Below are 14,564 nucleotides of genomic sequence, written 5' to 3' on the forward strand. Positions count from 1 at the left end.
TATCATCTTTAATGTGAATTATTCCAAGAGCCTCATCCCTGGTATCCCTTGCTCTAATCACATGCTCTGTAATCCCCTCCAATCTGATGACAAAGATGCTTCCAAATCACAAACTGTGTTCTTTTGCTTTAAAAAACAAAAACAAAAACAAAACCTTTAATGGTTTATCACTGCCTAGAATATAAACTCTCAACCTCTTCAAAACCAAATACCTCTTACATACCAAACATGCCATTTTCTTTCACACCTGTTTGGTTGTGTTTTTGTTTTTGTTTTTTTAACATGCTAGCCTTTGGGAAACCCTAACCTTTGTCACAAAACTCACGCCTCCCTTTGAAAGTCAGCTTGGCTGCTACTTCACCTATTCCACTCCTTGGGTAGAGTTACTCATACTCTGTTATGTACCTTCGATCACTTGCCATATGCTCTACTAAGGAAATTATAATCCTGTAGTTTATTTATCTGTTTCTGATAACGGACCACCTACTTATCCCATGCTTGTAAGAACCATTTCTTTGTACCTCCAGTGCTTGCCACAGTATCTACTTTATTATATAAACTACTATTCATCATACACTTAAGGAAACCCTACAACACAGTAGGCACAGAGACTACTGACAGGACACAAACCAGGATGAACTGTGACAGATAAGACAAAAATCCTGTCTTCAAGAAGCCTGTAGTTGAACTAGACAAGGTTAACACACAAATAAGAATTAAAAAAAGGTACAAAGAGTATAAGAGAAGTACATGTAATGTTTAAGTTGCCAAATAGGAAAAAGCAAGTAGAAATACCATCACCACCTAGAATAAATCATATAGTGATTGTTTCACAATTTATCTCAAAACCTCAAGTTGCACACCTTAAATAGGTACAACTGTTGTCAATTATACCTCACTAAAGCTAAAAACAGTTAATTAAAATAAACAAACAAGACCACTTCCCATGTGGTTAGCAATAAAAAGAGAGATAAAATAGTTTAATGGGAGAAATACTCTCCTTGAACTAATTAAAATCTTAAAGTAATTTGAAGAAAATGAATTTCTAAAATGAAAGAAAATTGAATTTATGCTGCCAACCTTATGACACGGTTTATTCTCATTTACACAACCCATTTAAAATTATTTGGCTTATTCTTAAGGTAAATCATTGCTCTCATCACGTTTTGGGAAAAGATTTTTTCTACATTCCCTGATTTTATGATGTATGACCAATGCTAAATAAATTTAATTATATCTGAGGAATTTGGACCACAATATATTCAAACCCAGGCTTATAAAAACAAAAAATCTACCTCCCTACAGATAATTACATGATTTACATCATCCTTAAAAACGTTTCCAAAAAGTTCAGTCGACACTCACGCTAATTAAGGCAAGAAAAAGCGGCAGAAATAATTCCCCAAAGCACTTGTCCCTGAAAGGTTCACCTAGTACTTTCGAAGTGCATTACATTCTACAAAGACCTAGCATATATAGACTCAAACTTTCCACAACAACTTCATAACCTTTGACCTATTTCTAATTTCACTTCTAAAATTTTACCAGTGCAAAGAAAGAATTAGATAGGCAAAAAGATGCATGTATAAATGTGTTCACTGCTGGGCCACTTAGCAAAACACTTAAGTATAATATGTTAAAGAAATAAACAATGGTATTTACATATAATAAATAGTATGCTGCTTTTTAACAATTATGTTTTAAAACAATAATGCCATGGAAAATGCTTACAATATTATATTGATGGAGGAAAAAACAAAAGCAGCATAACAGAAAACAAATACGTATGCATATACATGTTTTATAATATATATTAAATACAAATACAAAAATGTTAACAGTTGCTATATCTGGGGTAGTGGGATTACAGATTTTTATTTTCTTCTATGTTATTTTGTGTGATTCCAAATTATTTTTCAAAGAAAATTAAGTCCTAAGTAAGCCATTAACAGGAGATACCAAGAAAACTAACAGAGTAAAAATTTTTAAATTATATACCTTGATGAATAAACTTTAACATTTACAAAATTAAATATTAGCTGAATCTAGTTTAAAGAACAGAAAAATTATTATTTCCTACAATAAACATACAGTGTACCTACAGTTAGCTGCATCTCACTAGACTGATTGTCTTCAGTTTCTGCTTCATATTCTGGAACAGATGCAAGACCATATTCTCCAGACATAGGTCTTTTAGCTTCATTTTGAGAAACTGCTGTGTATAGAAGAATTTTAAAAATTGTAACCCAATCAGTATTTGGTTTTAACTGTAACATGATTTGTACCGATTCTCATAAAAGCCCTGAATAGCATCCTGAACAGAAGGGTGCTGAAAATCTAGGTGTGGAATATCTCCTTCACCAATATCTTATAATGAAATCTTGCAATTATAAAAGTGTTAATCTGTATTTAGTGACTTTGAGGAAAGATGCATGAGACCAGGGACTACTCTTTAATTCTGTGATGCCTATTCTATGCTGATTCAGTATTTGTGTTTCCTTCTTACCCACCAATTCCTAGAATGTTAGATTCTGCTGGGCTATTATAATTCTAGGTCCTCTTATTATTAATAAATCAAATGTTAATACATAACAAAAATTCAACTTTAGAAAGAGGGTCTGTTACTAGAGAGGTCACACTACAATATACCGTAACTCTGGACTAAGAGACACAAACATTAAAAGGCTCTGCTCTTTAAGCCTGACGTGTGTTCCAACCTGAAACCTGTAATTCTTACCTGTAATTTTAAATGTTTCTCTCTGTAATGCTCTGGTGACCGGTATTCGTTGGTACCAGTGTCCAACACCTTCAACCTCCCACAGGAGTTCATGGTCTCCTGGATACTTTTCAAAGTACTGCTTGCAAGCTGAAAAATACATTTAGAATTTTCTAGAAATCCCAAATATAAACTGTTTTGGAAAACAGAAAGAAGACAGAAAGTAAGCTGCCCAACTCACTTAACGGTGCTAGCATACGTAACACTAATGCAACTCAATTACACATCAGTCTCGCTAATGAAAATTTTAACATAAACAAACAATAAAAATCCTATTAGAAGATGTGCTTCACCTTTAAGGAGAAGATTACTAAATATTACCACGGGGAATAAAATTAGAATAAAATGATTACTTGATTCAATAATATATAACCACCAACTCTCACCAATTATTTGGTAAATTCCATGAAATTCTAAACATTCCCAACAAGTTTATTTTTTAAGGGAACTTGTCAAAACTTGACACCAAACGCAAAATGAAGGAAGAAAGGGTTAAGAAAGGATATGGAAGAAGTAGAAGAAGAAAAGGAAAAAGAAAAATTAAAATACCAGGGGGGAAAAGCCCACCAGGAAAGAAGCACACATACACTAAAAACCTGGCAAATAACAGAGGAGGCATTACATCTCAGTGCAGAGTAGATCAACTATCAAAATAAAAATGCTAGAACAAAAATCCATATAGAAGAAAATAAAGTTGGATCCTGACCTCACATCAACACCATTCACAAAATTAAATTCTAGATGGATTCTAAGATCTACTAGGAAAAGCAAAATGTTTAAAGGAAAACATAAGATAATACCTCCCAGACATAACGGTGCTAAAAGATTTCTTATGAAAGATACAAAAATCATATTCCATAATGAAATATTATGATAAACTTCTTAGAGTTTTAAACTTACTATCAGGAACTGTGCAAGAGAACTTTCTACTATGATGGAAATGTCCTGTATTAGCAATGCCCAATACAGTAGCCACTAGCCACATGTGGCTACTGAATGAATGTTAAATTTAATTTTAATTAAACTGAAATTAAATCTAATTTATATTAGTGACTGCTGTACTGGACTGCATAGTTTTATATTAAAAAGATACCATAAAGACACAGGAGATTCTCAAAATAAAACAAAGGACTAGTATTCTCAGCATATTAAAAATCCTAAAATTGAATTAGAAAGACAAAATGATCCCCAAAAGAAACTGGCAGATGCTATGAAAAGGAAATTTACACATCATGAAACCTGAAAGCTCACGTAACAAAGGTAAAGATGGCAAACCTCACTAGCTGCCAGGGAAATGCAAGATGAAACAACTAGATACCATTTTCACACCTATCAGATAACCCAAGCATCCAAAGAATAAGGAAAATGGAAACTACATTCTCCTGGTGTGAGAATAATTTTTCAATAGTTAGTAAAGTTGAAAAGACATATTGTATGCTCCAATTCTACTACTGGGTATATACCCTAATGACTTACACATATGCACAAGAAGACTTCTGTAATATTCATCACAGGGCTGTTTTTAAACAGGCGTGGGGAGTTCAACCTAAGAGCCCATCATTAAGGGATACATGAATAAATTATAAAATGTATACAATAAAACACCACACAGAAGCTACAACAAATTACAGCTATATATTAACAATGATAAATCTATTAAAAAGATCAGTAAAAAAAACAAGTTAGTGTATGTACAAATGGTATCACATAAAAAGTTTAAAAACACATTAAACAAAATGATGCAGCCTCTGTGGAATAGTTTGCCAATTCCTCAAAAAGTTCAACATAGAATTACCATATAACTCCACAATTCCACTCACAGCTATATATCCGAAAGAACAGAAAGCAGGGACTCGAACAGTTATCTGTATACCAATGACCATGGCAGCATTGTTCACAATAGCCAAAAGGTAGAAAGAACCCAACTGTCCGTCCATCAGAAGACGAATGGATGAATGAATAAAATGTGACATGTACACACAATAAAAATATATTCAGCCACAAAAAGGAATGGAATTTTTTTTTAAGATTTGAGAGAGAGAGAGAGAGAGAGAGAGAGAGAGAGCATGCACAAGCAGGGGGAGGGGCAGAGGGAGAATTCTCAAGGAGACCCCCCCCACTGAGCAAAGATCCAGACATAGGACTTGATCCCATGACCCCGAGATTGTGACGGGAGCCAAAATCAAGAGTCAGCTGTGGGGTGGTTGGGTGGCTCAGTCAGTTGAATGTCTGACTCTTGGCTCCAGCTCAGGTCATGTGACATCAAGCCCCGCATAGGACTCCATGCTCAGTGCAGAATCCGCTTGAGTTTCTCTCTCCCTCTCCCTTTGCTCCTCCCTACTCTCTATGCATGCACACACACTCTCTCTCAAATAGATAAATCTTCAAAAAAAAAAAAAAAAGAGTCAGCCACTTAACCGACTGAGCCACCCAGGGACCCCAGGAAAGAAATTTTGATATATACTACAACATGGATGGTTCTTAAATACTATGCTAAGTGAAATAAGACACGCATAGAACAACAAATATTGTATGATTCCACTTCTATGAGGTATCTAGAATGGGCAAATTCACAAAGACAGAGAGTGAATGTGACTAATACCACTGATGCACAACTACAAATAGTTCGAATGATAAATACTATGTTATATATAGTATAGCCCCCCCCCAAATTTAAGCAAACTAGGGGCACCTGGCTGGCTTAGTCAGTAGAGCATGCAACTCTTGATGATCTTGGGGTTGTGTGTTTGAGCCCCACATTGCATGTGGAGATTACTTAAAAATAAAGTCTTTAAAAATTGGGACACTGGGGTGGCTCAGTCAGTTGAGCGTCTGCCTTTGGCTCAGGTCAGGATCAGGTCCTAGGATAAGCCCTGCATCAGGCTCCATGCTCAGTAGGGAGTCGGCTTCTCCCTCTCCCTTCCCCACACCCCCCCATTGCTCCTGAGCTTGTGTGCTCACTCTCTCCCCCCCCCACTCAAATGAATAAAATCTTAAAAAAAAAAAAAACAAATATACTCAAACATATACATATACAAATTTAATGTATGATCTAGATTAAGAGTTAGGAAACTTTTTCTTAAAGGGGCAGACAGTTAAGTATTTTAGGCTTACAGGCCATATGGGCACTGTCATAACCAACTCTGACATTTTAGTGCAGAAGAAGCCACAGACAATATGTAAATGAATGAAAAGCTGTGTTCCAATAGAATTTTATTTACAAAAAGAATTAGAAGGTCAGTGGACCACTGTTTGCCGACCTGATATAGATATAAATGCAAATCAGTGAAGATAAACTATTCAACAAATAATACTAGAGCAACCATATACCTGTCAGGTAAAATAAAGTTGGACCTGTACCTCAAAAAGTACACCAGGATAAATTCCCAACAGGTAAGATTCATGAGACCTTATTCATTCCATGTCTTTAGGTACCGGTACACAATAGTACTGTATAAATTAACTTCTCGTAGTTAATCATCTACTCATGCCTGAGATCAAGCCCATCCATACTTGGCACTCGTCACCTATTTGTGGAATGAATAAATTCTCTTTTTAAAGCTCACAATATACAACACTATGGTCTTTTCTAAATCATTAAAAATATTCATGAAAACAATTCAAGACCACCAAAGAATACTGGACATCTAGCAGCCTCAAGGAACTACTAATTGAGTTGTAAGAGAAAATGAAATGGAAATCCAAGTTCTTCAAATATAATAAGCATTGTACAAGACAGATAGGAAGAGCAAGAAACAGAAAATGGAGATGCCACACATAGTCTAAAATTTTTCTATTTTCAATATATTCCTTCATTTTCACACTTCAAAGAGTCTTATTCATAAAATTATACAAATGAGATCAATAAAATATTATCAGGCAATCTCCTGCCTAAATTGAAGGATAAGAGGAGTTAGAGCACACTTGGACTATGCAAAAATAGACATACACCTGTAATTCTTTTGGTATTCAATGTATCATTAGAATTAGAAAAGACTATCTTTTTTAAAGATTTTATTTATTTATTTATTTGACAGAGAGAGAGAGACAGACAGCGAGAGAGGGAACACCAGCAGGGGGAGTGGGAGAGGAAGAAGCAGACTCCCAGTGAAGGAGCCCAATGCAGGGCTCGATCCCAGAACACCAGGATCACGCCCTGAGCCCAAGGCAGAGGCTTAACGACTGAGCTACCCAGGAGCGCCAGAAAAGAGTATTTTTTAAAAAGATTTTATTTATTTATTGGAGAGAGAGAGTACACAAGCAGGGGGAAGGGGCAGGGGGAGAAGCAGACTCCCCACTGAGCAGGGAGTCTGACACGGGCTTGAGGCCAGGATGCTGAGATCAAGAGCTGAGCCAAAGGCAGCTGCCCAACTGACTGAGCCACCCAGGCACCCCAAAAAAGAATAAGTAATAAGAGATTCTGCCTACAGTGGGTGTGTTTACATTCCTTCCCAAATTCAGTAAAGCTGTAATTAGATTTTAAGGATAAAGCCATTTTCAGATTATCCAGTTGTATACAGGGTTCATGCTTTTCTCATGTATGGGTCTACACAGAAACTATAATTCAAGATGGGCACACAACACTTGGTTCTTGTTTCTGAATTTCTGATATTAAAAAGGGGGAGCAAACTTAGAACAAAAATATATTTTTAGTGGAAATAAACATCTCCAGTTAGATTAAAATCAATGGTAAATTACATTTTAATGAAGTTTTCAAGTAAATTACCTTCCAGGATTAAATCTTACTTCATTAAGAGAAAAGCAGTAGTTTGGGATTTACATTTATAAATGCACATATAAATTCACCAACAGTTTTTAAGTATCACATGGTATACTCATACAATGGAATACTAAACAGCACTGAAAATGAATAAACAGAGCTATGTGAATCCACAGGAATGAATCTCATAAATATACAAATCAAACTGTAGGAGAATTCATACAGTATATGTCATTTATATAAAGCTCTTTTTAAGATTTTTCTTATATATTTGAGAGAGAACACACAAGCAGGGAGGGGTTGCAGAAGGAGAGGGAGAAGCAGGCTCCTTTATAAGTCTAAGAGGGACACCTGGGTGGCTCAGTCAGTTAAGTGATTTTGGCTCAGGTCATGATCTCAGGGTTGTGAGATCGAGCCCTGCATGAGGCTCTGGGCTGGGCAAGGAGTCTGCTTAAGGTTCTCTCTCTTCCTCTCCCTCGGCCCCATCCCTGCCCCTCATGCATGTGCATTCGTGAACACCTCTGTCTCTCTCTCCGTCTCTCCACCTCTCAAAAAGAAAAAGTCTAAGAAATACATGGGGAAAATAAATGCCAAATTAAGGTAGTGCTTATTTCAGGGAAGGGAGCGAGCTAATTGGGTAGGTGTACAACTGTACTGGCAGTGATCCATTTCTCATGGATGGTACATGTTGGATGGTTCATGAGTATTTGTTGTCTTATTCTTTACATGTTTTTATACATCTGAAATTACTTTTCTCTTTTTAATTTTAAAAGCTACCATAGAGAACCTAAAGAAATGGCCAAAGGATCTAAATATACATTTCCCCAAAGAAGATACAGAAATAGCCAATTAGCATATGAAAAGATGCTCAACATCAAATGAAAATCAAAACTATAAGATGCCACTTTATACCCACAAGAATGGCTGTAATCAAAAAGATAGTAACAAGTGTTGTTGAGGATATGCAGAAATTCTAACTCTCATACACTATTTATGGGAATGTAAAATGGTATAGTTGCTTTGGAAAACAGTTTGGCATTCCTCATAATGTTAAATATAGTCACCATATGACCCAGCAATTCCATCCACACGTAAGTGCAGAGATAGGTCCACACAAAAACTATACAAATGTTCACAGCAGCATTATCCATAACAGCTAAAAAGTGGAAACAACCCAAAAGTCCATCAACTGATGATGGATAAACAAAATGTACCATATCCATAAAACAGAATATTATTCATCCATAAAAAGGAATGAAGCACTGATTCATTCTACAACATAGATGAACTTTAACAAAATTTATGCAAAATAAAAGCAGCTAGACAAAAAGGGCTTATAATACAATCATACCACATGATTACATTTATATGAAATGTCAAGAACGGGTAAATCCATAAAGAAGAAAAAAGAACAGTGGTTGCTAGGGGATGAAGGAGTGGGGGAATGAAGAGTGAGTACTAGCTGGTACAGGGTTTCTTTTGGGGTAATGAGCACGTTCTGGAATTAGATACTGGTTATGGTTGCACAGCTATGAATGCAATAAAAACCACTGAATTATACACTTTAAGAGGGTGAATGTTATCATATATGAATTATATGTCAACTTTTTAAAAAAGTCACCACAACTCCAAAAAGCCATATACATAAGACAAGGACACATTTGCAAAATGAAGCCCTTAGGGACCCAAAGAATCCAAGTGTAGTTAATAATGATATATGCACATTTACCGTACCCTGCAGAAACAACTCCGAAGTGAGACTGAGACAAGTTTAACATTTTTTAACTTAATTTACCTGTATACATGAGAGAAGAGAGTGGATACCGCAAGCCAAGAGCATCTTCTGTAAAGGAGTCAACAAAGTCCTCCAGCATATGAAGCCCAAAATCTTTGCCTCGGTATTTCTTTCTTACAAACATTGTATCAAGAACTGGCAGTTGGTAGCTTTGGGTAAGAAATGAGGTACATATGCTTCCTGCAGTCATAAGAAAAGAAACCCAACAATACTTTTCACATTAAAAGGCCATAAATGTGTATATGTTTAAAGAGTATGAGTTAACATGCTAAAAATGGTTGGTTTTCCCTACATCAAGAGTGTATTAAAGAAATGTATCAATTTCATAATATTAAATGCTTCCCAGCTGCTATTACACATCACAATGTATACATGTGATAATGAGAAGAGGTATGTATTTTCTCTGTCAACAGTATCATCTAAGTTGCTATTACCATTTTATGAAGTATATACTAGAATATGCATTGCTGTCTATAGACCTGCACAACTTTAAAACTCATCAACTATTACATTTTAAAACTGAAAGAGCATGTGATGACTATATATAGTATATGACGCACCAAGTACCTCATTACAACTTCAGTAACTGAACAGCCATCTATCCCTTTTTCTCTAGTGAGTCGTCTCATTTTTATCTACTCCGTGATGGCAAAAAAGAAATCAGTTTTCCAGATTTTTAAGGACTATGGATTAGGACTAAATGGAATCATCTGTCTTAGAAATGGCTAAGTCAGCAATCTTTTTGCCGTAAATGTATTTTTTTAAATATCCCATATGCTTAAGGTTAAACAGGAGAAGTAACTTACAGTAACTAAATATGCCTCTTCTATTACACAGCTATGGTGATTTGTCTTTTTAAGAACCCTGATTTGTGTTCTGATCCTCCAATTAGATGTGTTAGCTTCTTTAACACATTTTAAGACAGTATATAAGTTGTGGACATCACAGTGGGGCAACCCACTCTCTATTAATTGCAGAAATAGTTCACAGGTATCAGTCAATACTCTACTCTTTTTGTGCCTCAAATTTAAAAAAAACCCTATTGTTCTCAGTCAGATTATTCATATAGTTCACATAATTCTAATAATGCAGTTCAAGGAAGATATAAAATTTCAGGTAACAAACATCTCACAAATGGACTTTTACCAATCGTATCATTTGATGAATTGGTCAATAAAACAAGATCTTTTTTAGTTGAACCAAATAATCTGAATTATTTATGACTAAACTGGAGAAATTACAGTAACTTTCTGCAATAGTCTCCAAGACTATCAGCTACTTTAAGCTTAGAATAGGTAATTCTCATTGCTTAGATCTTAACTGCTGATAATTCAGCTAGGATATTTCTATGGCTTAAATGGGCTTATAGAATGGCTACAGTTAACAATGCTGTCTACTTGAAATTTCCTAAGGAAGTATATATTCAGTGTTATCACTACAAAAAAAAAAAAGAAAGAAAATGGTAACTGTGCAGCAATATCTTTTAATTAGCTTGATTTTGGTGAATATTTCACAATGTATACATATATCAAATTATCAAGTTGTACACCTTAAATATGTATCACTTTTAATTGTCAATTTTACTCAATAAAGCTGAAATATACAAATAAGTTACTTGTAAGAGTCTAACTGGTAGTCTCACCAACAAGCTACTATGACCATAATTAATTTTTAATGCCTTGAAATCAGAGTCTTTTCATAATAACTGCTAGTAGTGATTACAAAATCAAAAGAGACATTACTTCATAAGCACTAGTAGTTCAAAGGAGAAAGCAAAAATGAAAAGTGAAAGCACTATCTAGTTCTAATTTTCAATACGGAGTCTGAGGATTTATGGCTGTTTACTATTGTACATGCTTCAGGTTCCTGACAAAAGTATAGTAATTATATGAAGGAAATTATCCACAAATTGATTTTTTTTTCCCACACAAACATTTCTTCTACTAGAGAAGAGGTAAATTCCAGCATCTTATATTGTTAAAAATGGTAAATTTATGGAACTAGTAGTATTCACAAAGTTTAAAGTTCTTCTATTATTTATTTGTCATGTACATATTCATTGTACATGAATTCAAAATTCATACAGAAATGCAAAGGACTGCAGAAAAGATGCCGATTCTCTCCCTTTACCTAAAAACTTATACAGTTGACCCTTGAACAACTTGGGAGTTAGGGGCACTAACTAACTCAGGGCGGTAACCCTGAGCAGCTGAAAATCCACGTATAACTTTTGACTCCCCCAAAACTTAACTACTAACAGCCTACTGCTGACTGGAAGCCTTACTGATAACAGTCAATTCACACATACTCCGTATGTTACATGTATCATATACTATATTCTCCCAATATTGTAGGCTGGAGAAAATAAAATGTTATTAAGAAAGTCATTAAGAAGGGTGCCTGGGTAGCTCAGTCGGTTAAGTGTCTGACTCTTGGTTTCAGCTCAGGCCATGATCTCAGGATCCTGGGATTGAGCCCTGTGTCGGCCTCCACACTCAGTGCAGAATCTGCTTGTCCCTCTTTCTCCTTCTCTACTCCTCTCTCTGCTTGTGCGCTCTCTAATAAAATCTTTTTAAAAAGGCATAAGAAAGAGAAAATACACTTATAGTACTGTACTATATTTATTGGAAAAAAAACCACATATAGTAGACCCATGGAGTTCAAACCTGTGTTGTTCAAGGGGCAACCATACTTTGTATAAGTGTTCTATCAGTATACAAAGATATCAAATAAGAGCAGAAAAACTTCCCATGTTACCAGAGATTCTTCAGACCCATCAACGGCTGTAGACAATAGCACAATTATCTAGTAAAGCAAAACCACAACCTAACTTAGATGAAGTTTTCATTAAATTAAATTTACTAACTGTAATTAAATTAAATTTAGCACCGCACATGGTAGATTGAATACTCATAATCCTCAAAATTCTTTTCATCTTTGACCACCTTCCTCTTCTATATATTCTCTCTGGGAAATCTCACCTTCTCCCAAGGCTTCTACCATTTATCTAAATGTTGATAACCAATAATCTTTAAATTCTGTAATGAATGAGACTTTTCCAAGAGTAAGAATGAAAGAGCCTACATAAATGTAAATATACAAAAATCACAGGATTAGTTCGGTAAATAGAGAAAAAACATTTGACAAAATCCAACACCTTTCATGATAAAAATACTCAATGTCCTAATCTGATAAAGGGACTTACGAAAAACCCACCACTAACATCACACTTAATGGTGAGAGACTCGATGGTTCCACCTAAGATCAGGAACAAAACACAACTGTTCACTCTCACTGCGTCTATTCAACACAGTAGTGGAGGTTCTAATTAGGCAAAAAAGGGAAATAAATGGCAGCCAGACTAAAAAGAAAGAAGTAAAACTATATTTATAGATGACATCATTTTATATATAGAAAATCTTAAGGAACCTACTAAAAAATTATTAAAACTGATAAAAGGCAGTTCAGCAAGGTTGCAAGATCAATATATAAAAATCAAATGTATTTCTATATACCAGCAATGAACAATTTGAAAATGAAATTAAAGAAAACAATTCCAGGGTCATCTGGGTAGCTCAGTCAGTTGAGCATTTAACTCTTGATTTTGGCTCAAGTCATGGTCTCAGGGTCATGAGATCAAGCCCCACATCAGGTTCCACAGTCAGCACAGAGTCTGCTTAAGATTCTCTTCCCCTCTATCCATCCCCCCATTCACACACTCTCTCTCCCTGAAATAAAATCTTTAAAAATTTTTCATTTATTACCGCATTAACGAATAATAAAATTCTTACAATTAAAATAAGTGCAAAACTTGTATGCATACTAACAACTATACACATTCTTAAGAGAAATTAAAGAACATCTAAAAAAATGGGAAGACAACCACGTTCATGGATCAGAAGACTTAACGCTATTACATGTCAATATATTCCCCAAATTGACCTAAAGATTCAAAATTCTCAGCTAAATCTTTTTTGCAGAAATTGACAAGGTGATCCTAAAATTCATACAGAAATGCAAAGGACTGCAAAAAAGCCAAAACAATTGTAAAGAAAAACAAAGTTAAAGGACTCACATTTGCCATTTTAACACTTACAAAGCTGCAGTAATCAAAACAGTATGGTACTGTCACAAGAACAGTTAAAAAGATCAATGGAACAGAACTAAGGGGCCAGAAACAAAACCTCTTATTTATGGTTAGCTCATTTTTGACAGGGGTTCCAAGGAAATTCTACAGAAAAAGAAGAGTCCTTTCATTGACTAGTCCTGAGACAACAAGATATTCACCTAGGCAAAAAGAAAAAAAAAAAAAAAAGATGCTGGACTCCCTTCCTCACACCATATACACATACTAACTGCAAGTGGATCATCACCTAAATTTAAGACCTAACACTATAGAACTCCAGGAAGAAAACATAGCAATAAATCTTTATCACCTTAGATTAGACAAAGTTTTCTTAGATAAATACCAAAAGTGACAAAGATAAAATAAATTGGATTTCATCAAAATTTTAAAATTCTGTGTTTCAAAGGATACCATCAAGATAGTGAAAAGACACTCCTATAAAATAGGAGAAAATATTTCCAAATTATGTATGTCCAAGAAACTTGTATCTAAAATACATAAGAATGCTTATAACCCAATAATAAAAAGACAAGTAAAACCCAATTTTGAAATGAGCTAAGAATTTAAATACATATTTCTCCAAAGAAGTCAGGTATATGAAAAAATGTTCAATGTCACCAATCAACAGGGATATGCAAATCAAAACAACAAAGAAGTATCACTTCACACCTATCAGAATGACTATTACCAAACAAACAAACAAACAAAAAAACCAAAGATAACAAGGGTTATGGGAAACTGGAACCTGTTGTACACTGTTGATGGGAATACAAAATGGTATAGCCACTATGGAAAGCAGTACAGAAGTTCCTCAAAAACTCAAAGATTGAATTACCATATCATCCAGCAATCCCACTTCTGGGTATTTATGCAAGAACTGAAATCAGGATCTCAAAGAGATGTCAGCAATCCCATGTTCATTGCAGCACTATTCACAATAGCCAAGATGTTATGACAACCTAAATATCCACTGATGGATAAATGAATACAGAAATGTGGTATACACATACAATGAAATAATATTCATTTAAAAAATAAATCTTGTGATATACGACAACATGGATGAAACTTCAGGACATTATGCTAAGTAAAATAAGCCAGCCATGGAAGTACAAATAGTGTATGACTCCAACTATATAAGGTATCT

At 34.9% G+C, this 14,564-nt stretch overlaps 1 protein-coding gene across 4 annotated transcripts in view; it reads right to left on the reverse strand.

Annotated features, from left to right (window-relative positions):
* The window catches only part of FAM169A (family with sequence similarity 169 member A), a 182,747-nt gene that overhangs the window by 12,183 nt on the left and 156,000 nt on the right, over positions 1-14,564 (reverse strand). For all 4 annotated transcript variants that reach the window (XM_026498787.4, XM_057307228.1, XM_057307229.1 and 1 more), the window contains 3 exons: positions 9,292-9,471; positions 2,738-2,866; positions 2,103-2,215 (listed from right to left, as the gene is read on the reverse strand). In XM_026498787.4, coding sequence (XP_026354572.1) covers positions 2,103-2,215; positions 2,738-2,866; positions 9,292-9,471 — 422 coding nt within the window. The remainder of the gene's footprint in view (positions 1-2,102; positions 2,216-2,737; positions 2,867-9,291; positions 9,472-14,564) is intronic.

Source organism: Ursus arctos, unplaced genomic scaffold (genome assembly GCF_023065955.2).
Source record: "Ursus arctos isolate Adak ecotype North America unplaced genomic scaffold, UrsArc2.0 scaffold_5, whole genome shotgun sequence".
Taxonomy (NCBI): Eukaryota; Metazoa; Chordata; class Mammalia; order Carnivora; family Ursidae; genus Ursus; species Ursus arctos.